Genomic DNA, 27044 nt, shown 5'->3' on the forward strand with positions numbered 1-27044 from the left:
GAAACTAATTAAATACCAGCTCTTCAACTTCCATTAGTTTCATAAACTTGGCGTGGGTTCCCTGCATGGGCTCTGTGGTGTTACTGAGCTAATGAGCTGAGTTCAAATAGGAACCAGGTAACTTTTCTGGCCACACTGATTACTTACAGAATTTCACTGGAAGCGTTTCCCGATGTTAAAGCATTTTTTTGCACTTGCTTTTCCTCTGGTTCTAAAATTTGCTTCTCTTCTCCAAAAATTGGTTTCCGCACAGCAAGCTTGGCTCCCAACACAATGTCACTTTGGACTTCTAAAACAAGAGCTGAGGAGAAATGCACAAATTGCAAGGACATATTAGTTATGATCTCAGAGCACTAGGATTTTGAAAACACGTGTTAAAATAAAAATGCAGAAAATTTCCAGCTATTTGGTCTAAGAGAATACATTCTAAGCATAACTGATAGCTGCTCTTTAAACTAATAAATTGGATTTCACTTAATTTAATTTTTGTAAATTCTTTCCTCTCAAGACATTCTCAGTCAAAAGTGCTAAAAAAATAGGTCTTTCCAAAAATAAGTTAGTTATAAATTCTAACTATTCAAATGGGTTCCATTATTTAGATGTACGCCTCTAGGTCATTCTCTGGGATCCAAACTCCTCAATGAAAGTTCCCAATGCCTTAAAAGACACATGCAAAGCTTAATGTACAGTGTTCAAGATATGCAATAAGATAATGTTTTAAATTATATTAATGATTTTTCTCTTCTATATATAGGGCCTTTGTCCTGGTCCTGGGGTAACCTTAAGGGAAGGTTGAATACCATGAGGAATGAGAATTGTTACAAAATGAAATCAAAAGTACAAATACAGTTTTGACATTCAGGCACAAGACAATGGCCATGTAAGTCAGATGACACTGTCATGATTTAGGGTTTTTTCCAAAAGCCTTTAGCTCCCATTTAGCTTATCTCAGTGTTGACCTGGAGGAAACCTACCATTTCTGGGCCTGAGGGGATCTGTGGCAGAACACAAAGGAAGGCAGAAAACCAGCACTGGGTGTCATGATTCTGCCTACAGGCTTTGCTGCAGGAATCTTAGCTAGACAAGGAAACACTGAGGACATTGCCTATGGTTCAGGACACGGTGGTGAGTTACCTCTTGAGCTGTCCTCACCACTCCAATCTGTGGCATAGCCACATGAACCTGGATCTGGTTTCGGGGAAGTTCAGCCATGACCCAGGATTTACTAAGAGCCATGCAGGGGAGCTTTCCAGAAGTGGCTGCCAAGCAGGGGTCAAGAGGTTCTGTAGCAAGGATTTAAGAGATGGCTACCCAACCACAACCCGGCTGCAGAGGGCCAGAGGCAGCAGAGGGGAGGCTGAGGCAGGCCGGAAGTACCGCCCACCCAAAGCATTATCTGGGCCAAAAGAATGGAACACTGTCACCCAGCCATGGACTTCAGCCAGCAGGGCCCAGAAAGCAAGAGGATCTGCACCCCAAGTTCTTTCCTTCCATCCTAGAGAAGAACTAAAGTGAGAGTCTGGAAACTGAGAAATCTGAAAGCCTTCCCAAAAGGGACTATTTAAATTAATGGATGGGACAAATTTAAACCTGACTGTACATTTAAAGTTTTCCTTGATGGGGGTACCTGGGGCTCACAAAGAAGGCCCAATTTGCTAAAGACAAAATAAAGAAAGTATGTTTTCTCTGCACATCCAAAGTACAGTGTGAATTAAAATATGCAACTCTGTTAAATATCAAAATTAGTCTAAAGCTAAACAGCAAGATGCAGGGGTGAAATATGACCTGTTTGAACAAACCTGGATTTTTTTTTTAAAAAGCAATATCATCAAGTTTTTTTTTTTTTTTTTGGCTGTACATATATAAAGTAAGTAATTCCAATGCTTACCCTCTATCTTACGTGTACTGCAGAAAGTTTGAATTTTAGAAATATCTGATGCTAAGTTCCTCAGGAAGATTTGCTTCTTCTGCTGAGCAATGGACAGATCAGGATTGATCCAATGTTCTCCACATGAAACATACACCTACCAAAGAAATGAGTCTCTAATCCCATATACAATTGCTCACAGCAGCATTATTATAGCCCAAACTGGAAACAATCAAAACACCCTACCATAGGTGAATGGTTAAACAAACTATGGCACCATACTCAGTGATAAAAAGGAATAATACTCAGTGATAAAAGGCACAAACTATTGATAAAAGCAACAAGTTTGATGGATCTACAGGGTTTTGTACTGAAAAAAGACTTCTCCATACTATCTTTGCAATTTCCTATGAACCTTTAATTATTTCAAAATAAAAAGTTGTAGAAAAAATAATTTTTTAAAGAAAGGAAAGAAGGAAGGAAAGAAGGAAGGGAGGGATGGGGGGAAGGTAAGTGGGTATAAATCAGGGGTTTAAATGTGAAATAGCTAGTGGGAAGCAGCTGCATCGCACGGGGAGATCAGCTCGGTGCTTTGTGACCAGCTAGAGGGGTGGGATAGGGAGGGTGGGAGGGAGACACACGAGGGAGGGGATACGGGGATATGTGTATACATATAGATGATTCACTTTTTCACACAGCAGAAACTAACACAATATTGTAAAGCAATTATACTCCAATAAAGATGTTAAAAAAAATAAAAATAAAAAATAAAAAGTTAAACACTGAAAAAAAAACTGGGGGTTTGTAAACTATGGCTGAGGACAAAATCTCGCCGATTGCCAGTTCTTGTAAATAAAATTTTATTGGAATACAGCTATGCCCACTCATTTGCATGTTATCTGTGAATGTTTTCGTGCTACAATGGCAGAGCTGATGTTTCAATAGATACCATATGGTCTGTAAATATTAACTGACACTTTACAGAAAACTCTGACAACCACTGGTATAAATGAACTTGCAGTATATGCACCAAAATGTTAATGTGGATATTTCTAGATGCTGAAATTATGGATGATACTCTTTCTTCTTGATTTTGATTATATGTACTTCCTAAATGTCCTTAAATAAATACATATTTCTTTGAAGTGAGGAAAAAGTAGAGTAATATATTGAGAAAGACTCGGTAAAAAGAAAAAGAAACTCAATGTTGCCTTTTTTGAGGCCACTCACTGATCATTACATACGTACTTTGTATGTGGACCTAGGGAAAACTTTCTCAAAAATATCTTCTTTCTGATCAAGAGGGTTCTTTTTCTCTCATGGACATACTTAATCATGTAACTGTTCATGTTTCAGTCCTCATGTCGGTGGCTCAGAATAGTTGACAGATTCATTTCTAGCAAATATGTAGGTCTTTATAACAATCACTCCTGGGTCCATCTCATCCTTTCACGCATACTCCCTTAGCCCTGGTAACCTCATCGACTTATCTTTAAGTTAAATTTACCTTTTTGTGTCGTATGTTTTAATGCATCTACCTTAAATTCTTTCTAAAATAACACAGTGAATAAGCACAGCAGGAAAAACAAAAATATTAAAATCAAACAAACAGAAAAATTGGCAGTGATAGAATTAGAATTCAAAACACCATCTAGGGCTTCTCTGGTGGCGCAGTGGTTAAGAATCCACCTGCCAATGCAGGGGACACGGGTTCAAGCCCTGGTCTGGGAAGATTCCACATGCCACAGAGCAACTAAGTCCGTGGGTCACAACTACTGAGCCTAGAGCTCTAGAGCTCGCAAGCCACAACTACTGAGCCCATGAGCCACAACTACTGAAGCCCACGCGCCTGGAGCCCATGCTTCACAACAAGAGAAGCCACTGCAATAAGAAGCCCGCACACCGCAATGAAGAGCAGCCCCCGCCCGCCACAGCTAGAGAAAGCCCAAGTGCAGCAACAAAGACCCAATGCAGCCAAAAATAAAAATAAATAAATAAAAATAAATAAATTAAAAAAAAAAAACAACACCATCTACCAGACTCCAAGAACAGAGGCTCTCCACTCTGCCATGCTGCCTCTGCTATTAGTCACTGGTACTTGGGTTTAAGACTCTTTCAAGGGGTCTTTACATTCAGAGTCTGAGTCAAGTTCTGGTAATTTGATGCAAGCTTGGTTCTCTGTTCAAAGAATTTCAGGCATCAATCAAGGCAGGTTTTCTTCTCAAGCTGATACCGTAAATTCCATAAGTCGGGGGAAAGGCTGGGCAGCTAAAGTCCTTCCACTTCTCAGCCTTCTCCAACCTCCCAAATAGAGTGTGTGAAAAACTAGATATGATTTTTTTTTCTGAAAAGGTAAAATAATCATTTAGTAAGAAATCATTAAATAACTACATTTTGAAGGCCTCAAAAAGAATACAGAATCTACCCCCTTAAAAGAGTAGGGCAGAAACCACAAGTGGTTAATAACGTGGTCCTCTCCATTTATAAAAGGGGTTGTGATGAGCATTAAATGAGTTCTATTACATACAGCCCTGAAAATCATGCCTGACACATAGTAAGCGCTCAACAATTAGCTATTCTTATTACTTTCTGATGGTTACTGAATTAGGATAATTCTGAGAAAAAGTAAGAGGAAAAAATGGTGCTTGAAGTCTTATATTTAAAAACACTTTCCTTTTAATAGTATCAATATATTAATATTTCCAGTTTCACGCTCATGTCTTTACCACTTCATCTCTTTGAAGGTCTTTTAGGGCAAAGATTTCCTTCCCCTTTTCACTGAACAATCTCCGAGCTGCAGAAGGTAAATTTAAAATTTCAGTGCACCTGTAATAAGAGACACAAAAATTGATGTTGCACGTGCAAAGTTTCCAGCAGAGAAGAGAGGAAATAAAAGAAATCACGGGCCTGGATCATTAACAACAACTAGCTCAGCAGGACTGTGGGATAGTCAAGAGATCCGCTCTGGAAACCAGCAGCCCCCTTTTGAGTCTCATTCTCCTTCTCCAAGTTGTAAGACTGGGTAAATTATTTAAGCTCGCTAAGCCTAAATTTCTTACCTTGCAAGATTGCTGTGAAGATTAAGGGTTGATTATGAAATGTGCTTAGCACAGTACCAAGCATGATCAACAAATCAAAAAAAACAAAACAAAAAAACACATCATTATTTATTTTTCACTCCTCAGGATGCCCCTACACTTTCCTATTTGTGTGCCTTTTCTCTTGTTCTCTCTTCTACATTAAACACCTTCCTCAGCTTTTGCTGTTGAAGTTCTACTCTCTCCAAAGTTACATCCATCACCCAGCAGTTCCTCATCTCTCTCCACCAGAAGTGATCCCTATATATAGCTCTTTAACTCCCTTTCAAATAGGAATTTTTGGCCAAGTTAAACATTAAACAGTGATTTTTTCCCCCCAAACAAGCTCTGGTGGATATTGAGATGAACGATACAGTTTCCTTGTTTCCTGAAGGGCTCCTTCTCTAGTAGCGGGGAGAGACTGGTCAGCAACTGAAGTGTGATATGAACTAGTGGGTGCTGTCATAGGCACCTGGCCAGGGAGGTGAGGACCCAGAGGAAAAACAATGAATTCTTCCAGGGAAGCCTCAGGGAAGGAAGTGGCATTCGGGGTGGGCCTTGATGAATAAACAGGAGTTCACCAAGTAGGGTCGGGACTTAGAGAAGTTTTATATGGCTGGAGCTGAGTTTGTGGACAAGAGGTAGAGCCAGATGAAGCTGGTAAAGAAGATGGAAACCAACTGAAAGCACTTAGGATGCCAGACTAATGAACCTGGCCTTTATCCCGTAAGTATCAGGAAGTCACTGACGGTATTATAGCAGAGGTATGGTGTTGTCAGATCTGCTTTTTAGAAAGTTAACTGTCAGAAAAGTGCAAGATGGGCTGGAGGTGAAGAGGCTGGAATCTATATAGTCAGTTTAGGGTAGAGGTAAAGAGGTGGAATTCTGGGGAAGGGGAAGTAGAGCTAAACAGAGTGATGGGTTGTGTCCTAAAGAATGCTGTTTTACATTAATGTACTGTCTATAGTAAATGAGTTAGAAGTGACTTTATGCTCATCAAGAAGACTCAGCTGTACGAAAAATATTTCTCAATTTTATTACCTTAGATGGCATAAAGCAATTGAGCAGATAATTAGGCCCTCCATTTTTCTGAGAGGTCTTAGAAGGAAATAAGCCAGTGGGAATTAAGTCTCTCCTTCTCCTGTCACAACTCTGGAGGCTGATGGGCTGGTGAGAACTGGGCTGGGTTTCTCATCCATAGGAATTGTCGGGTGGAGGTATTGTGGGGCGGGTGGGAGGGAGAAGTGTAAGAGAACTGAGCCCCAACCAGAAGATTTGCTTAATTCTCTCTGGATGCTGCCCAAAGACCCAACCCAATTCCTGCTTCTCACCCCAAATCCAAGCATGACCTAAGGAGAGTTACAATCATGATAACCTGCTCCCACTCACATTTTTCTCGGAGAATTTTGGACTATGGGAGTAACCAGTTTTAGGACAAGTGGGAGAGTAAAGTGAAGGGGAAGCTGGTGGATTTTTCTTTCTTCTTTTTTTGGAAACCCTATTTTAATAGTGCTGAATTCAACTGGCCCATGTAGGTGGGTTGGAGAGAACGGGATAAGCTGTTTCCTCTGTATTGAATTCCTCTAACTAGTTCATGTGCCAGCCAACATCAACAGAGAGAGAAGAAAAGAACTGGCTCTTAAGTGCCTAATAAGGAATGTGTACTCTGCAGTCAAATTGCCTGGGTTCAAACTCTAGCCCTCTCATGTATTGGCTGTGTAACCTTGGAGAAGTTACTTAACTTCTCTGAGCCTCATTTTCCCCATCAGTAAAAGGCAGATGTAACAGTACTTATCTCATAGGGATATCTTACAGATTAAATGTGTGAATACCTGTAAAGCGCCTGACACATAAAAGTCAGCAACACATTATTAAAATGGACCACGCACTGCAAGCACTTCATGTCTACTCTCTCGTTTAATTCTCACACCCTTTCTGAGAAGCCCATTTTACAGATAAGGAAACTGAGCCCGGAGATTAAGTTCCTTGCCCAAGGTCACAAAGCTAGTGAGTACAAAAGCTGAAATTCAAACCTAAAACTCTCTGGGTCTCTTACTACATCATATGGCCTCCTGAGAGGGCATCATCATAGAATAACAGGGAAGAAACTGAGGCTGAGATACTGAGTGAGCAGTTCAGGATTTCTCTGTTACTGGGTTGGCCAAAAATGTTCATTCGGGTCTTTCCGTAAGATGTTACAGAAAAACCCAAACAAACTTTTTGGCCAGCCCAACACATGGGGGCAAGGGTCCTAAAAATGAAGTCCTTTGACCCTCACACCAAGAGTTAGGACTGATAACCACGTGGCTTGGATTTACAGAGTATCCAGAAAAGCAGAGTCTTATCTCTGACTTTGTTTTCTCAGGACTGGTTTTTCCAATACTCCATGTTGCCTGCAAATTTAAATATCAACAAAAACGGTCTGTATCTATTATTTTTAAATGGGGCTTGTTACGCTGTTAGGTCTCCCTTCAGCTTTGCAGATGGAAGAATCAACAACAACAAAAGATCCTCGAAACTGTCTAAAGTGAATTATTAAATTACTAAAGGATAGCATAATTTTCCTTAAATTCTATAAAATGACACTCTCATATTCAGCAAGACATATTTTGTGAAAAAGTTTATACCAGGTGCTCTACTTTTGAACAGCTATCAAATTCTATGGGAATAAATCTTGTTTGGGTAGGAAAATATCGATGAAAAGAAAAATTATAATGTAATTCACAAATATGGTAGAGATTAGTGGCATTTAAAAATTGATTTAAAGTAGGTAAATACCCTGCCCTCAGTTCAAACAAATTCAAACCAAAGTGCTGTAAAATTGTGAAATATATATTTCTTAATGGGGATAATTTACATTTACAGAGTTGGTAGTTCAGAAGCTAGGGGAAATCACCAGACCTAGAAATTTGGGGGAAGAACATATTAATTAGCATTGGTATCATGTACTCATAGCTTACATATTTCACAGATTAAAAACTCCAGAATCACTATATTAACAATTGTTTTCTTATATAGGTACATATGTATTTTGTGTCGTAATCATTCAGGCACTTGAATGGAATATACCTTTGCATTTAGGGGAGTATTTACCTCTCCAAAAGTTGGTGAAATCCAGTCTGGTTTGTTTCTGTTTCAGAATATTTAGTGACATAATTTTTCACATTCCCTTTCCTTTCAGTGTCAACATTTCTGAAAAAAATGATCCAAGATTTGATTGATATGGCAGTATACATCGTCAATTATCATTCAGCTTGTTTAAGTATGTGAATAAATCATGAGGTTTTAATTTATCATTATTTACTCTAAAAAAAATGCCTTTCTTAAAAAAATAGGGTTTCAAATACTATCACAATTAAATATTAAAATTCACAAACATTTATACTATGAACAATGTATACAAGAAAATAAATTTTCAATATCTGAATCCTTTTCCAATAATGTTGAACACTCTGAGATGTGAATTTATCAACTTTGAAGAAAATGCAGATTACATTCATTTTGCCTTTGATGTTTTATTCATATACTGTTCATATTTATATGTTTATTCATATATTACTCAGATACTGTTTCAGTTATCAATCCAAACCTAAAAATGTTTTTAATAAAAAATTAATGACGATCATAGAAAAAGATTGGAATATACATCATTCAAATTTTCAAGTAAGAAAGAATTGTGTATTTTTAGAATCTTTATATTTTATTAAATGAAAGATGTAGTGTTCAAATGTAATGTTAGCCAAAACACTCCCTATTTAAATCTTCTGTTACCAGAACTTACATAAAGGTTGGGGGGAAGGTGTGGGGAATGCTATTGATGATCCTGTAGAAAATTTTCTGAATCAGCCAAGAAAAATTAAACTATAGTTAGTAGAGTTTTGATGTCAAATGTATGCCAGTGTATTTTAATTATTTGGGAATAATTAATTCATGTAGAGAACAAAGTGAATATTTGATTAACCAGGACACACTGTTCCGTGAACTTAGCAGAGAGTTTCACATACTCTTTACTAGAATAGCTGTCCAAATTAACAAATCTCTCAATTACGTTTGGATTACCTGATTGAATCATGCATTTTAAAACATAAAATTGATCAGATTAAATCTCTATATAATTTTGAGACACATAAAGATAGGAAGGGACAGAAATTACTTGTTAATTTTTCACGTTAAAAAAAAAGTCATATACTACTTTAAGGGCATTACCCTCACATTTTACGTCTAGTAGAATGAGCTAATTATGAAATGTATGCGTCAAAGATTTCAATTTCAGGGTTGAATTTACTTTGGAGATTAATTTTTTACTTTATCATCTTTATAGGCAGTTCAGTGGACAGCCGATCTGAATGTTACTCATTGTTCAGTGATGTATGAAGTATATTTAATCAATGTGAAGAAAGTAATATTAAACTATTATCAGCAGCCTCAAATATTCTAAACATCTCAAAAGAAAGGTCAAGAGGTAATATCACAGCTAATAATATGAGAAACAATGTGTTTAATTCATTCTTTACATCAGAGTTTTGCCCTGATCTATGATTCCTTTTGTCATAAAATGTAATGAAAATACAGCAGGTGACTTTCTCCAATGTTGGAGAAATACTGGGTGTTTGGGAAGATTTTATTCCAACCTCATAACGTAAGCTAAAGGGCAGATCGATGCTTTTCTAGGATGGTAAACTTTTAAAATGTTATTCCAAGGCAAGGATATAAATTATGTAAAGTTTTATATGAGAACTATATTTGTTCATTAAATATTCCAAAGATCTATATGTAAATAATTGTGTGTAATAACTTAAATAATGCAAATAATAACAAAGTAAATACTAACTTAAATAAGAAATTACAAAATTAGATTTAAGAAGCAATTTATTAGCTCATTTATTTCAAAATACATTAATAAACCCAAACAATAATGCTAATTCAAAATAGATATTGATCATAAAACTTTTTTTATCAGAACTACTTATTTCTAACTCATGTTCTCTCATGGCCAGTCTAAGTCACCATTGTTCAAATTAAGTTCCTAACATAGAAACTAAATGAATTTTAGTATCTATTTTTACCTCCAAATATCAATATGGGAGCCCTTTTTAAAGAATAAACACAAAATTCCCCCAGAAAAACATCTGTAATCAAGAAGACAAAAATCTGTAGAAATTAGAAAGTATGCTTGATGCAAAAAATGAACAAGTTGTTCTTACTGCGTTTTCCGCCTAGGTGAGATGTCTGGACTGATTATAATAAGGGCTCTGGTTTTGTTCTTGTCTCCATTCCGCAAAACTCTGAGTCTCACAGGGACATATTGCTCCAGTGTCTTAGAGATGGGTTTCTTCGTGGGAGGACTGTTTGGAAGAAGCAGCCCTTCTATTGGCCAATCAAACTCCTTCAGAAAGAAATGACAAGAAAATTGATAATAAATGAATAGGAAGAGTCATTCCTATATATAAAAAAATAAGCACACTTGCTTATACCTTTAATCTTTTATTCATTCATCAAACACGTATTGGGCACCTAAAGATGTTCCAGACAATTTAATGTTTTATTTTAATAAAGAGGAAAGATAGCAATTTTTAAAATGTATGTACAACCTGTGCTGTGTTACGACATGGAAGATTTATTCTCTTTCAGAGAAACATCATTCTGGAAATACAGAACTGAATTAATTTGGAATGTTTTTTGCTCCTGTATAAAATATCTCTAATCAATGTGAAGAAAGGAAGAATGTATGAAAAGTGGTTTTACAACCCGAAATAATATTGTCTTAAACTAAATCTGTTTGGGGAACACTTAAAAAACAGAGTGAGATGAGTGAATGATAAAGCTTAAACAAATTTCAGGTATTTCAGTTGTAGAATTTGGTTACTTTGTAGCCATCATTCACACATTTATTTAGTTATTAATTCATGCATTATCCAAATATTTAATAATTGTTTCCTATATTCCAGGCACAGTGCTAGACACTGGAAATTAAACTATGAACAAGACTGGATACTCATAGTCGAGGAATTTCTAGGGAATGCTCAGAAACTTACCTAGAAATAAACTGGCAATTGCAATAACGTGAGTATAATAACAACAGTGTACAAGGTGTGATGGGACCACTGAGTAGAACCTAACTCAGAAATGCCATGTAAGAGATCGGAAGTCTTAGTAGGAGTTAGTGCAGTAAAGGAAGGGTAAAAGGATGGGACAGTGTATGTATCAAACTTGAGAATTAATAGAACATGATGTTCAGGGAGTAAAAAGAGGCAAGGATGGCTCCCAGGTCTGTAGCTTGGGCAACTGGGTAAATGGTATTGCCATTCACAGAAATAGACATTTGTGGAAGGAGATTAAATGAGGGAAGGGATGATCAGAGATGATGTTAGGCAAGGTCCAAGGTCTTTCTTTCCTTCCTCCATCCTTCCCTCTCTTCCTTCCTTTCTTTCCTTCTTTCCTCCTTTCCTTTCTTCCTTCCTTCCTTTTTCTTTCTTTCTTTTTCTTTCTTTCTTTCTTTTCTTTCTCTCTCTCTCTCTCTCCTCTCTCTCTCTCTCTTCTTTCTTTTGTCCTGGCAGCAATTACTCTCGCATTAATATGCAGTAACCATCTTATAAAATATGACACCTCCATTTAAGTGTGGGTCTGTTTCTGTGTGTTCTATTTTCTTCCATTTGTCAATTTCTCTCTCCCTGTCCAGTACCATACTGTGTTGATTGTATCTGGTAAATCTTGATATTTGGCAGGGCAAGTACCCTTACCTTATTATTCTTCTTTGGAAATTGGCTCTTGTTGGCCCTTTACCATGTCATATACATTTAAGAAACAGCTCAATTAGTTTTTTTAAAGTCTGTTTAAGACTGCAATACTCTGTAGCAGGTTAAGTAATTTCCTATCAATCCCATTTTGTTAAGATTTTTTTTCTTGAATGTATGTGGAGGTATGTAAAGTTCTTTTTCCTACATTTATTGAGATGTGCTCATATTATTATTTATCCTTTCATTGGTTATATATTAGTTACATTAATTTTTTTAAATTTTAAGCTTATCTTGCATTCCTGGATCAATCCAAATTGGTCACAGTGTATTATCTTTTTTACAGATTGCTGTATTTAATTTGCTAATATTTTCTTTAGGATTTTTGCTTGTATGTTCATAAATGATATTAACATGTAATTTTCTTAAACTATCCTCATCAAGGTTTGGTATCAAGTTTATCCTAGCCTCATGAAATGAGGTGGGAAGTGTTACTTCTTTTGTAATATTCTAAATTTTGTTTCTTATATGTTTGGTAGAATTTGCCAATAAAACTATTTGGTAATGGTGTTCTCTTCGTGGGGAGATTTTTAACTACTGATTCTATTTTTTTCTGTGATTATTGGACTATTCAGGCTTTCTATTTCTTCTTGATTCTATTCTGTTAAATTACTTTTGTCCAGGAATTTGGCCATTTTATTTATTTTAAGTTATATTTATTAACATAAATTTACTTATAATATCCTTTTATTAATTTCTCAGCATCTATACTTATATCTTTTTTTTTGTTCCTAATATTATTTGCCTTTGCTTTTTTTTTTATTGATCAGTTTGGCCAAGTATATACATTTTATTAATATTTTAAAAGAACCAATTTTTTGACTCTGTTGGTTCTGTTTTATACTTATCATATGTTATATCGATTTCTCCTCTAACTATTGATAATTCCTTCTAATTCTTTGAGTGCATTCTGTTGTTATTTTCCTAACTTCTCGAGTTGGATACTTAATTATTAAATTTTAGTCTCTCTTCTCTTTTAATATAAATATTTAAGGTTGTAAATTTCCTTCAAGTATGCTTTAGCTGCATCTCACATATTTTTCTTTGGTTCTAAATATTTCCTTTTAAAATTTTCATTAGGATTTCTTCATTAGCCCATGAGTTAGTCAAAATATCTTTTCAAATTTCTCAATATAGGGCCTTTTCTAATTATTTATTTAGTTACTTATTTCTTACTTAATCCATCAGCAGAACCTGCTTCCACTTTCAAAATATATCAAGGGCCCAACTACTCTTCATCACCTCCACTCCCACCACCCCGGACAAAGACACTAGTTTCTCTCACCTAGAGATTGCAAAAGGCTTATAACTGCTTATTCCTGCTCCTACCTTAGCCCCTTTTTGCACTATTATCCTAATGATTCTATTAATACTCAGTCAGAGCATATCACTTCTCTGCTCCTAACCTGTCAATGGCTTCCCATCTTGGAGTAAGAGCCAAAGGTCTTACAATGGCCCAAGGCCCTGCATGATCTGTACCCCCTCTCTTCTCTCTGGCCTTATGTCCTGCTGCTCTCCCCTCACTCACACTGCTGCTGCCACATTTATTTCATTATCCATCAGACACAGCATCTCAGGTTCTATGCATTTCCTGGAAGGCTCTTTTCCTAGAGATCTGATTGATCTTCAGGTCTTTACTCAAGTATCACCTCAGTGAAGCCACATCCCTTGTCAACTGAAAATTTCCAAACCCTGCCCTGCCCGCTATCCTTGCTTCTACTTTCTCCTTAGTTCTTATCAATGACTAACATTTATGAGACCATCTGATGAATGGCCAAGGGCTCTAGAGCCAGACTTCCTGCATTTGAATCTTTAACCCACCACTCCAGTTCTGTAACCTTGGGCAAACCTTTGACCAAAGAGAGACAGAAGCTGATGGAGAAATTCTTCCCTCTTTCTTCTCCAGGAGAAACTCTCGTAAGAACACTGTTTAAAAGGCTCCTTGGAGGACAGCTTGATAGCACATTCTTATACTGGCTTTTCTTCCTTCTCTGCTTGTCCCTTACTCTTGCTCCCTGGGACTGCACTCCCTAAGTAGTAGCACATAAGCCATTTGCCTCAGGCTCCTCTTTCTGAGGACCCTAAGCAAAGACACCATAATCCACATGAACTAAAAATAGAGGAAATTTCCTAAAGGGGATATAGGTACCAATACCTCCAAAAAGGGGGAGCCATATTGGGCAGGCAAAAAGTTCAGGCAATCACTGCAGAGGTGGTCCTAGTGTCCTGTCAGTGTCCTTCTGACATGACCAAGATAAAGATACACAGGGGTTGGGGAGATGTGCTGGCATGTTAGACCAGTACAGACCAAGACACATGGGCTTTAGCTTACGGAAGGGGAGAACATTTTTTTAAAGCTAGTACAGTAAGTAATAATTTATTAATTTATATTCCCTTGAAAAGCTATTAGAATCTTGCAATTATACTCAACAATCATATAGTTCAAGGAAATGTGTTTTAAATAAATATAAAAAATATCTGAAAGTTGTGAAGATTAAATCTTCTGAAATGGTATCTAATTATAATGTTCTAATTTGTTTGCAAGATGAGTCAGTAAATAACATTAATTGCATTTAATTAGGAGAAAAGCGATATAAATAAATGTTTAAAACTCTCATGAGTGAGTGTTTTTCAGTCTAATGCTTTTTCCTTTTTAATTTTTGTATAATATTTTGCTTAGTAAATGTGTTCATAATAGTGGCATACCATGAGTCTAACTTATTTTACTTCTAAATAAGCAAAATTTGAATTAATGAAGTTTTACTGTATTCTTGACCTTCACTGAGAACCTTTTACCTGAATAGAATTTAAACTGCAGAGGGTAGTATTTATTTAGATATGTGTCTATTATTATGAATGGAGAAACATGGGGTCACTTTCCCTTACTTCTGTTACTGAGAAGAAATACCAAAGGTTATGACAAACATTGTATATTTTCATTTGAAACTTTCCTATAAGGGTATAAGGGTTTTACTTAATATGAGTGGTGGTGGAAGAGTGGAGTTGTATAATTCTTCAAGAAGTAAGTTCAAGACGGACCTGTAATTCTTCCACAACAAAAATATTAAGCAATTCAGAGCAAATCAACATTTGTACTAGTTTTAGACAACCATCATGTAGCAAGGGTTGAACTGGTGGAGGAGAAAGAAGAACAGTCTTCTCATTAAAAAATGACTGCCACATTGACGTCTTGGTGTAAAATAGCTAATATTTCCCCTTTTTCTTTCTTTCGGAACCACGGAAGGGAAAGGCAATTCTCCCTTGAGCTTAGTCTGTGAGAACTCAGTCTGAGTTCATAGAGTTAAGATGCAGTACTAAGATTGTTTTTCAATATCCTAAACATGCCATAACTCTGATGACTTTATCTGAAATGTGCTATCTTAGCTCCTAGTTATTTTTAGACCCTTTCACTTACTAAACGTGTCTCATAACAGGTGGTAACCACTGCAGACAGTGGCTTTAACACCACCGCAGCACTGCTGATTTCAGATGGCTTCCTTTGCGTTCCAGTTAGATGAATGAATGCCAAGAGTCTTCTCTTTTTAACATGACATCACAGAAACTCAATCCAAAGAGATGAAAAATTATCATGAGTTTCCAAACTTTCCAAATGTATGAGCTATCACTGGCAGTTCTTTCAAGCTACCTCAAACCTTGTTCTAATGTTTAAGGCACTTTTACATTGTCTTTCATAGAAATAGAGAAATATGGTGTCAGGATAATGAAGGACAACAAAAACATGGATTAAACTGACTAGAGTGCTGTTTCCTTTCCTTCCATTTTCTCCATTGGAATTCTAATGTTCCCATTCATTTCATTTTGGTTTTCTACGTGTTCACACTATTCCGCGGCACAGCTGCATGGTCAGCAGACCTTGATGAGCTGTGGTGCTCCCTTACGTTGATAATTCTGCTTTTTCCTTTTCATCTCTCTCTCACAACCAGAGGCAGCTTGTGCTTCTTTTGGGAGCTCAGCTCTTAACCAGTGATCTGAATTTCTTAGTCAAATTGGCCCTCCCTTATCTATTTATTATTAATAAATGAATAGATTCTTCAATTTTTTCTCTCGGGCCTTCCTACATCTCCTTTTCCTCCCTTCATACTGACAACTAGCTATCATCATCTCTTAACAGATTAATAAAATATGTACTTTTAACATGCTTTGTTTAACATGGGCCCCTCCAAATAGATATATTTTACTTCAGTAATTTAGAGAGATTAAAATCACTATCCAGTGGCTCATTCTAAAATTTTAAGTCTTTTTAGATTCACTTTTTGCAATGATTTCATCCTTGAATATGAAAATCCATTGCATTTTACCATTAAATGTTAAGAAGTACAACTTCTCAATTTACAACTTCTCCTATAAGGGTGACAAATAACCTGAGTTTCTAGAAATTATTCCAGTGAAGTTAGTCACAGAATTAACCAAAATAATTCATTAAACTTGTGGTTTTAACATATTTTTAAAATACTGATGTACCAAGATACATGAAATCTTATTTGCTCATAAAACATAACATCAATTGCCTTTTAGAATGAATAATATTTAAGAAGAAGAAAAAGGTGAAATCAGCTGCCACCACTGAGAGAGGTAAATAGTTTGGTATTAATGTACTCTGAGTCACCACAAAAATAATTCTCATTGTACATATTTCCTGAAATCTTCCCTTGGTCATCATTCTCTTTTGAAAAGTTCTAGTCAAGGAATTAGCAGGAGACTTTGAATCTCACTCAGGGTAGTGTTTCTTAGATAGCTTTTTTAGATTCAATATTTTTACTTAATTTTCAAGCCCATTCAGACAATCAGCCTAGCTAACTTTCCTCATACTAACTGTCTGACTGAACAAACTGGCTCAGCAAACAGCCTTGAGATGGGACACCAAACTTTTTCTGTGAGTTCTTCTTTCTCTCCCTTCTTTGTCCTTTATTCACAGAGTTTGCCTTTGTCCTTTTCTGGTTCCTTCCTTTTTGACACACAGCCTATACTTCTTAAACTGTAAGCTCCATGAAGGTAGGGACCATGTCTATCTCCTTTCTTGTTTTGTCTGCATTGCCTAAATATATAATAAATAGTGGTTAGATAAGTAATAAAGTTGGTAGATTAAATCTGGAATAAAATTAACATATATGCTTATAATGATCAAAGTATTCTGAATCCCACAATATATCACATTTCCTAATTACAGTCTATTTATATGTAAAGTCTTTCCAAGAAAAAGTTAATTGTGCTTAATTATACATAGATAAGATCATCTTTTTGCTTAAAAAGTCAATTATGTGGAAGTGGGGCTGGAAGAAAATATGGTTCCTTCACATAAGATGAATCCAGACTTGCAGTCAAGTAGAGTGCATTGAATTTGAATGAGAACTGTCTCTGTTCTCTGCTTGGTAAGTGTTTTCTTCTCTTCCTCAAACATTTCAAGAAATAAGAGAATTCTTAGGCTGAGTCATTTTGAAATACATGGTCTATTTTTCTCACTTTAGCTAATTTAGTGCCTTAGTCCTTTCTGTTCGGTTTACAAGTCAAAGCCAGGGTTTTGTTGGAGTACAGTGACTTCTTAACCATTTCACCAAAAGCTACTGTTCTGTTTGAATGGCTAGAGAACTGTGGGGCACTCCATTTTCATTCCTAAGATCATTTAGTTGTCAAATTCTAGACTATTAGCCAAAATTTTATTGTTTTAAAAGGTAAATGTTAAAAGGAATATGGTTAAGTTAGATTTCCTAATATAATTACCATTCATCATTTAAGTCAATTAATTAGTTAACTGAATTACTTTACCTGTATACTGAGGCTGAAAAAAAATGTAAGCACAATATCTGTGAAGTCTACAATAATTATAAATTGTTCTCTTTCCCTGTATAAGAAAGTACACTTCCTTATGAGGCATGCCTGTCCACATCCAGGCAGGTGGGAAACTTAATATTCCAATTGGAAGTGTCCCCATTTCTGCCAATTTGGAAAAGCCTTTTTGTCTAGTTTTTAGCTCTGTACTTTTGGATACATATTGAGTCAAATTAAACGTTCAAACTTCTTATCAGAACTGTTATTTCTTTTCAAGGATATACCCTTCCTTTCCCCTTCCTCAGTGTGGTTTCTGGGCATAGATGAAAGTTCAATAAACCATGTACCACTGGGAAAAGGGGTTCATGGTCTATATGTGGTACTTGTCCTTGATCCTCAAAGATCTCTAAGGATGTGCTCTTATCCTCTTTGGATACTGGGCAACCTGCTGATACCTGTTCACCTCCAGTTGAGAAGTAAGCTATCCTTTCTGTTCTCTAGGTTTTAGCCTTCCTAAACCTCTGAAGAAAAGCCTACAATTAGCACAACTCACAGTTTTTTTTCTTGGCCTATGCTGGGCCTATTTGTCTCTGTGCCACCCCTCCACCCCTGGCTCCATGTTGGCTCTCACTATGCTGCAAACCCTGAGTCTTAGGCATATAATTCATCTAGCTACTGGCTCAGGCTACCCAAACCACAGCCTCTGGTATTTTTTTTGCCTCTGGTATTTTGAAGAGCTCATTTCTCTCTAAAAAAAAAAAGCCTCAGATTTCTAGACTGTTGTTTCACTACAGTCTAAATATTAGGGCATATTTGGGGCTCTAAACAATGACTTCTTGGTTTCAGCTGGAATGACTCCATCTGTCCTTCCCCTAAAGTGCTGAGACTCATTGATTCAATCATTGAGGACACATAGAGAATTGTGATTTAAAGGGAAAGAAAAAACTTGATTGAGACCAGAAAATTTGACAAAACAACTTAAAAAATCAGGATAAAATATTTTTTAAAAACCAGGATAAAATATTTTTAAAAAATCTTTTGGAACATATCGCTGACCTAGCAATAAAGCAAGACATACTAGAGACCCAGAGAGGTAAACAGAGTGCTGAAGCTGGATCTTTATCTTGACGGAATTTTCCAAACCCAGCAAAATTCTGTTTCCATGGTCTTGAGGGGAAGGGTGCAGGAGACAAATTTCAGGGCCCAGCCAAGGTAGGAAGTCTAACAGGAGACCCTCTCCTCTCATAAAACAAGAACCACAAAAGGATAAATTTCATTGAAAAGGCAAACCAGAGACAATAACTCTCAGTGGTTGCAAGTAAAATAGACCACCTCAAACATTTTCTCTGTGTGGAAGAAAAAATAATCTTCATTAAGAATTCATACCGTGGGCTGACCTCACTTGGAGTTTAAAGCACATTAGATAAAGATGAAGAGAAAATTAATAATCTGAAAGAAATGTCTGAAAATATGATCCAAAAATACATCATAAAGAGGCAAGGAAATGGAAAATATAAAAGAGAGGTTAAGAGACATGAAGGTCAAAATGAGAAGGTCTAGCATACACCTAATCAGAGTTTTCTATAAAGAACAGAGGGGATAAGAGAGATAATACTTGAAAATATAACGGGTGATAATTTTTCAGAAATGATGCAAGATATCAATCTACAGATTCAAGAACCTTGAGCAGGAAAAATAAAAAGAAATCCCTTCTTGAATATATAATGATAAAACTGAAGAGACCCAAAGAAGAGAGAAGATTTTAAAAGCAGTCAGGGAGAAAAGACAGATTACCTTCAAAAGAAGAATATTCAGAATGATAGCTGACTCCTCAAAAACAGCAAAGTCAGTGATGATGTCTTCAGTTTGCTAAGTGAAAATACCTTACGTGAATGAGGGCAAAATAAAAGACTAAGTTCACTTAGTAAAAGTAAAATTAAAAATAAATTTGTAAGTAATCTAAGATAAGTAAAAACTGTTTGCTACCAAAAACTAAAAGAAGGGTATACTAGGCAAAAGGAAAGTAACCCCAGTTGGAAGGACTGAGATATAACAAGGACTTAAAAGAAGAAAGAGAAAAAATTAGGAGTAAATCTAAATTAATATTAACCACATACAACAATGTTAATATCTTGTGGAAATTTTTTAAAGATAAAACTAAAATAGATGACAATAATAGTGTATAAGTTACAAATCAGACAACTGATGTTAAAGCATTCTAATGTTCTCAATTATTTGAGATAAGAGTAAGTATATTTGTTAACTTTAGATTTTTATCATTTACATATGCAAGCTAACATGTTCAAAGTAATAACAAAAAAAATGGAAATAAAGGATATAATTTCCAATCTAGTAAATGGGAAAAATACGAGAAAAAATATTAACCTAAAAGAATATAAGAATGGAGAAAAATGAAACAGAGAAAAAGCAGATAATAATCCAAATATATATGTCATTACAATAGATAGAAAAGACTAAATCCTTTGGTTTAGAAATGAAGATTGTCTGACCATTTTTAAAAATTAACTATATGCTGATTACTGAAGAGTCCCCCTAAAACAGAAGAATATACAAATATAAAAAGTAAAAGGATAGAAAGAAGATATATAAGGCAAATAACAACAACAAAAAAAGCTGAGATACTTCTATTCGTATTGGATAATTGAAAATTTTACTAGAGCTAGAGAGAGTCTACATAATGATAAAAGTTTCAATTCACCAGGGTGATATAATATTTCTGAACATGCGTGTGTCTAGAACTAAATTTCAAAATATATAAAGCAAAATATGACAGACTACAAGAAGAAATAAATTCCATATCCATTCCATATTGGATGACTTAAAGGCATCTTTCTAATTAATTGATAGAACAACAGCATCAGTTGATCACTTGCACCTAACAACTGCAAATCAAAAACTTCATGGAAATTTTCACACACATTGACCACATACTGGTACTTAAAATAAGGCTCAACAATGATGTCTTATACTAAGCAGTACAACCTCATTAAGTTGGCCACTGGGAAGGACTGGCCACATGTAGGTAAGCTTATTCCAGAGAGGATTTTCAACTCTGGAATGTTTCCACTGGCCTGGCTTACCAGTCCCTTCATGTTTTATGGCCCACCTAAAACAAAATAAAAGACAAAAAGGAATTTAGCAAGGTTATCACTTTAAAATATTCATTGAGTACTTCTTATTAGGTAGGCAAGAACTCAGTTTGAATTAAAACCCAAATCTGATAATTTACTGTGTACAAGAGGCATAAGTAAAAGTAATTTTTAATGAAAGAATACATTTTTAAAAATTAGGATAATAGACAGTGGAATCTGAGGCAGAAGGCAAAGTAGAATAACAGTCAATTTATAATAACAATGACATAAATAACAATACTAACAGAAAAAAAATCAACCAAAACTTCTTAGACATTTAAAGAGAAACCAACATATACATAATCACTGTGGGAGACGTCATTACATCACCAACAGATTATGAACTACTAGGTAAATTTTTAAAAATTTTCATTGGAGTATAGTTGATTTACAATGTTGTGTTAGTTTCAGGTGTACAGCGAAGTGAATCAGTTTTACATATACATATATCCACTCTTCTTTAGATTCTTTTCCCATATAGACCATTTCAGAGTATTGAGTAGAGTTCCCTGTGCTATGCTGTAGGTCCTTATTAGTTATTTTTTTTATATATAGTAGTGTGTATATGTCAATGTCCCAGTCTCCCAATTTATTCCCCCTTCACCCCTTCCCCCCTTGTACCACTTATATGAGGAATCTAAAAAACTGGTACAAATGAACTTATTTACAAAACAGAAATAGAGTCACAGATGTAGGTAACTTTTTTTAAGTAACAAGTAAGGACATAAAATACTTGACTGCTAAAACTAGTAAATGTAAGTATGACCATTTACTTATAGACATTTTAGTCTGTTAACAGAAAATGTGTCTTTCTCAATAATCCTTGAAACATTGTAATATTTCCACACACTAACAAATTAAACTTCAATACAGTTTTAAAATAAAAATTGAACAAGCTACACTTTGAGGCAAATGACACAAAATTAGATATAAATGAAAGTTTAAATTGCACAATTTCAACCACAAGATAATTTTAAAAACACACTCTCTCTCCCAAAATACTATTATACCAGACAAGGGGAGAAAAATGACATGATCAATACCTATTTAGCAAGCAATGAAAATAATAATCATGAAAACTTAAAGAATACATTTAGAATTATATTCAAAGATAAATTTATAATGTTAAATGCTTATTTATTAAGAGCTAAACAGAGAAGGGAAATTAATAAAGCATTCAACTCAATAATTTATTTTAAATATATCCCATGGAAAACAGATGAAAGAAAGTAGTAAAGATTCAAATATAAATAAAGAATTAGAAAATATTTAGACTATTAGTAGAACTTAAAGAAATGTTTTTGAAATGAAAAGTAAAATAGCAAATCTCATGCTAATAAATTTAGATTAAAAAATATACAAGCCAAATAGAAAAATCAAGCAAAATATTTAGCATAGAGAAGATTAAAAGAGTATATTATGCATGTATATGTTAATAAATACACAACTTTTGAAGAAATAATTTTTGAAAACCCTTAAAGATTTGAAATAGAAAGTATGCTCTTGCTCATATAACTTCACAGGGCATGGAACAGATCATTTTCGTACTATATAAAACATTCTAAACCATAAAGATATAGAAACAGCTAATTCATTCCACGAATGGGAGATAAGCTTCATAATAAAGTCAGTCACTGGTAATTTAAGAAGTGAATGAACAATCTTACTTAAAATCAAAGATGTGAAATTCCTAAATCAATATTAGCAAATAAAATTTAACATTATGGAAAGAGAATAATCACTATAGCTAAGTAATAGTCAGCCTAGAAATGAAATGATGGACATTTATTAATATAATAAATCACTGATTAATGAATGAGAATAGAGAAGCAGCCCATCACCCATAATTTTCTAGCACACGTGATGGTCATCTGAGTCTAAAAGTTTTCTGAGCTTGCCCAGCCTCATCAGAACCATCTGCAATATCCAACCCTCTGTACAAGGGCCCAGGTATCCCCAAAGCTTGCTGGAAGTTCTTGGGGCCTGGATATTGAGGGGTGGTGGAAGGAAAGACTTGCTCTTTACCAGCCTAGAACCTGACCTCCTGCTACCGTGCTCCGATCTAAGGCCAACACTTCTGCTTGTTGGCTAGATCCTTATCCTCTCTCATCTAGGACTTTGCTCCCACCCTGAACTATTAATTTTCCTGCCTTTCTGGTCATTCCATCTGCATAATGTCTGACAGCTTGATATCTTAAAAAAAAAAAAAAAAAAAAAACTTTCTCTATACCCCACTGTCCACCTCCAGCTGTTGCTTTATCTCTTTGTGTCCCCTTACAGCAAATTCCGTAAAAGACTCATCTCCTCTTCTTCTCCTCCCTTTTTCTCTTAAACCAATTCCAACTAGATTTTTTAGAGATCTCAGAAACTCCAGTGAAAATGCCCCATCAGGGTTTTAACATCACTAAAGCCAAAAAGGTCATTTCTCAAGACATAACTGAACTAACATCAGGGTCCAACATGATCATTCCCTCCTTTATAAAACACTTTCTTGATTTGACCTGATTTCATTTGACTTCCATGAAACTACTTTCTCCTGCTTTCCTCCCATTAGTAGCCAAAATTGTTAGTCTCCTCTTGTGTGCCATAGGGTGGGAACTATAGCCTGTGAAAAATCCAGGGCCTGCCACATCAACAGAGTTTTTAGATGTCCACTGGTCTGATGCGTGTAGGGCGATTACCATAAGGTAAAGGACAGGTTATTGATGAAAAGATACATCCTTCTGAATGAGATGCCTATGTAACTTCACCCCATCAGGGTGTCTTTAAAAGGAGCTGGTCAAGTTCAACATAACACTGTTAATAAACATTCACATACAGCAGAGGCCATTGGGCTGCAGAGTTCCAGCACAGTGTGAGCTTTTATGTAAAAGCAATAGACCTCTTAATATGATGTTTTATAAATGAAAAACTGACAGACTCTTAACTATAATGGCACTAGCAGGCCCAGCTATAATGACTGTACATGTGCATAACATAAATTAGAACTTTACAGCATCATTAAGGACTCTGGAGTCTTAATTCCTGAAAGTCAGCACTAGGTGGAGACAATGATTCGTGCAATGCTTTCAGGCAGCCTTTTTCTTGCCCCTCTGAGAACTTATTATTATTTAATATTTTCCATTCTTTTCTTCAGTATGAAAGAAGGTCTTCTTAAATAATTGTCATTTATAATAGAAACACTATATAAAACAAAACATCTCATGTTTTGAAAGGACTTACTTGAACACACACAAATATACACACACGCTACAAGGTAGCGAAATAAGTTTCAAAGGCAAGTTTGTTTATTTAAAACAGTATCTTTATTAATCCTGCCTTACCATTAAAGGTAAAATTCTATTTACGATATTTCATGAGTATCTACCTTCATGGACAGAAGTATGACCAAAGTTAAAATATCTTCCTGGATTTACATAAACCTAAAAGATAAAAACTTAGAGGATCATTCCTCAGCATTTCAGTTGACAGAAATCTCTTCCCTCAAAAACTAAGTCCAGAATTGATCATATCAATTTAGTCTGATTAATGGAGTCATTAATCAGAATGCTCTATTCAATTAATCTTATAAAGGAATGGGAAACAAAAACACTTTAGATAATGTTTTCAGAGTCTAGTGCCTTTGATAGGACTTCAGCATTGTGGCAGGCTCTGAGAAATTGTGCACTGTGACAGAAAAGTATTATTTTGCACTCTTGGAAATCAATAGTAAGATAAAGAGAAACCTAAATGTGTCCCAGTTGAAGAGAAATAGTCTTTTTTCATATTCTATCAGGACACAATTACATTGTTTCCAACAATGTAATGAACATAGTAATAAAATATGATACAATATATAATTTGGATCTGATACAGTAAATTATAAATACTATGGCAAATTCCAACTTAAATCAGCAGTCTCTAATAAACATGCATGTAATAATGATCAGATGCACATGCTACAACTGTCAAAGAAACTCTAACTCTTTGCTTTACACCAGGACCTGTTTATTTATTTAACTGGCCATTTTTCAGTTTTTAAGTTTATCTAAGCCGCAAGATTAGACCACTTAGAATTCATCTATAATTAATTTAAAATTGCATGGCTCCTCAGAAACAGTGAAAGCACATTATTCATACAAAACAATTATATGTTTCATACATGGATCTTGATAGAAATCAGTTTATAAGACTAACATTAGGTACCCCGTCTCTGAAAAAAGAAAAGGATAGGAGATAGAAATGGACAGATTGCAAACATGGTAAGAATAGTATAATAGCTACCTATTTTGATGGGATTTAATAATAGCCCAACAAATTTCCATAGATTTGAACTGTTTTGAAGTTTCTAAGAGTCTAGTCCTCTAGACAGAGAAGAAATTATTTGAAATCAGGAACTACATATACAAGCTCATCTTAAACATTGTATAAGGGTTAAAAGATTAGATACTTAACTAGAAATCTGAATCCATCTGTTATCAGTCTCTAGGCTTTTACTAGTATCATTGTATCAATATTTTAGGCTACAATAATCTTTCAATTTACACTGAATATTAAAGCTAAATTTAATAGTTTAAGAAAATAATTATTTTAAGATTTAAATTTTAAATAACTTTAATAGAAACAAGGCACTGAAGACTGCAGTGTTTTTAATTTACAAGCCAAAATTTATAAAGATCAAGTAATTTCTGCATATTATACATTATTCTACTTTTTTCCTAGAATATCTTATAGAAACTAATAAATACACAGGGAATTTGTTCTTCTGTTTTATATATTCCCATTTGCTCCATCTCTTCACATTATTTTGATAACTAGCAAAGTACTTAAAACAGAGAATGAATTTTAATGGCAACTAAAGGCTAAGAGTGGAACTCAGTGATCATGTTTCCATCTTGCATAACTGGGAATTTTTAAGAATGAGAAATAATTCCAACAATTATGCTGAAAAGAATACTTATTTCATAACAATTTCCATAATTGTATATTATATTCTATCAATTGAAAATCATCAATTAAGACTTAACACAATTCAATTTTTTAAAACATCAATTATGAAATATAGCGGAAACCTATAGTACATAAATGGTAATTGCCAGGAGTATGTATGTATTTAGTCTAGAAAAATAAAGGGATATACAGATGGATCTAAAGTCACACCTGACATCTCTTGCCAGTTTCTTTTTTTTTCAAAAAAAGTCTTTGACCTGCTCTATTTTGTTTTGTTTTTCTAGTTGGTTGAGCTTTCTGGTTATTTAGATTCTGGATACATAGAAGTAATCTATATTCAGCACTAAAAACCTATCATTATCTCCCATAGTCAGGGAGTTTTATACTTGTGTAAAAGCAAAGCTCTCTTTGCAAGTACAGTAAAATCTCGATTTGTAAACAAAAAAACCATTTTCCCTTCAAATACTTGCTTATGGTGGAATCCGATGTGGTCTTTGAGTTCTTGAATCTGTTTAATTAATCACCTATCTGGGCCTGACAGCTTAGCTTTGGTATCTGAGGTCTTTGGGGTATCCACTACCTGAAGTTTCTGTATCAATTTTTATGCAAATAAAACAAATTAAAAACTGTCTATTGAGTGCCTGCTCTCTCTCCCCTGCACTATGTTAGGCACTACAGACAATGCAAAAGAAGTTAGAGAGGGCTTTTGCCTTCAAGAAAATTATAGCATTTTAGGAAGAAGCAAAAATTACATACCTGGAAAGTTTTTGAAAACAATATAAGACAGTATGTAATGGAAAAAAAAAAAATGGCACTTTCAATAAGAGTTATAATAGGTAGCCCTAATGGAAAGAAAATAATATGAGCTTCATTATGGAAAGAAACTGTTGGGGTGGGAGAAGAATCCTTGAAAAGGATGCATGAATTCTGTATACATGGAGAATAAAGAGTCTGGGATAATGAGACGGAAGAAGAAAGATGCCATTTCAAGATATGGAAAAGGATACAATCTTTTGGTGTTACATAATAGCTCCAATGTACATGATTTTTAAAGACACAGAGTTCTAGCTAGAAGAGAGTTGATTTATGTCTATAGCTTTTCACTTCCCAGTCTGTAATATCTAGCCAACTCTTTTGCTTAAAGCAAAGTGCTTCACCATTTAAGGCTCTTGATTGCCTCTATTTATTCATATCAGGAGGGAGCAGTTATCCCCCAGATCAATTCTCCCTTCCTTCAGTAATAATAGATTTTTTTATATGGGCACATGGCTACCCAGCTAAAGACAAGAAAGATTTCCTTGCATTTAGGTTTAGCCATGCATCAAAGTTCCAGCCAAATGAGCTGTGAGTGGATATGGTGTGCTTCACTCATAGACTTCACCTATCAAACAACTGGACATGTGCGCCCCTGGTCGCTTTTCTCCATCCCACTGGCTGA

The 27044-nt window shown here is 35.1% G+C and overlaps 1 protein-coding gene across 17 annotated transcripts in view; it reads right to left on the reverse strand.

Annotated features, from left to right (window-relative positions):
* Positions 1-27044, reverse strand: part of DCDC1 (doublecortin domain containing 1) — a 466050-nt gene that overhangs the window by 66684 nt on the left and 372322 nt on the right. For 12 of the 17 annotated variants that reach the window (XM_059931315.1, XM_059931310.1, XM_059931313.1 and 9 more), the window contains 6 exons: positions 20529-20652; positions 10149-10330; positions 8038-8136; positions 4594-4693; positions 1889-2024; positions 148-301 (listed from right to left, as the gene is read on the reverse strand). In XM_059931315.1, coding sequence (XP_059787298.1) covers positions 148-301; positions 1889-2024; positions 4594-4693; positions 8038-8136; positions 10149-10330; positions 20529-20652 — 795 coding nt within the window. Of the gene's footprint in view, positions 1-147; positions 302-1888; positions 2025-3842; positions 4212-4593; positions 4694-8037; positions 8137-10148; positions 10331-19319; positions 19409-20528; positions 20653-27044 lie in introns of those variants that run through there. The other 5 variants (XM_059931321.1, XM_059931322.1, XM_059931324.1 and 2 more) reach the window with 5 other exon arrangements.

This window comes from Balaenoptera ricei, chromosome 8 (assembly GCF_028023285.1).
Source record: "Balaenoptera ricei isolate mBalRic1 chromosome 8, mBalRic1.hap2, whole genome shotgun sequence".
Lineage (NCBI taxonomy): Eukaryota > Metazoa > Chordata > Mammalia > Artiodactyla > Balaenopteridae > Balaenoptera > Balaenoptera ricei.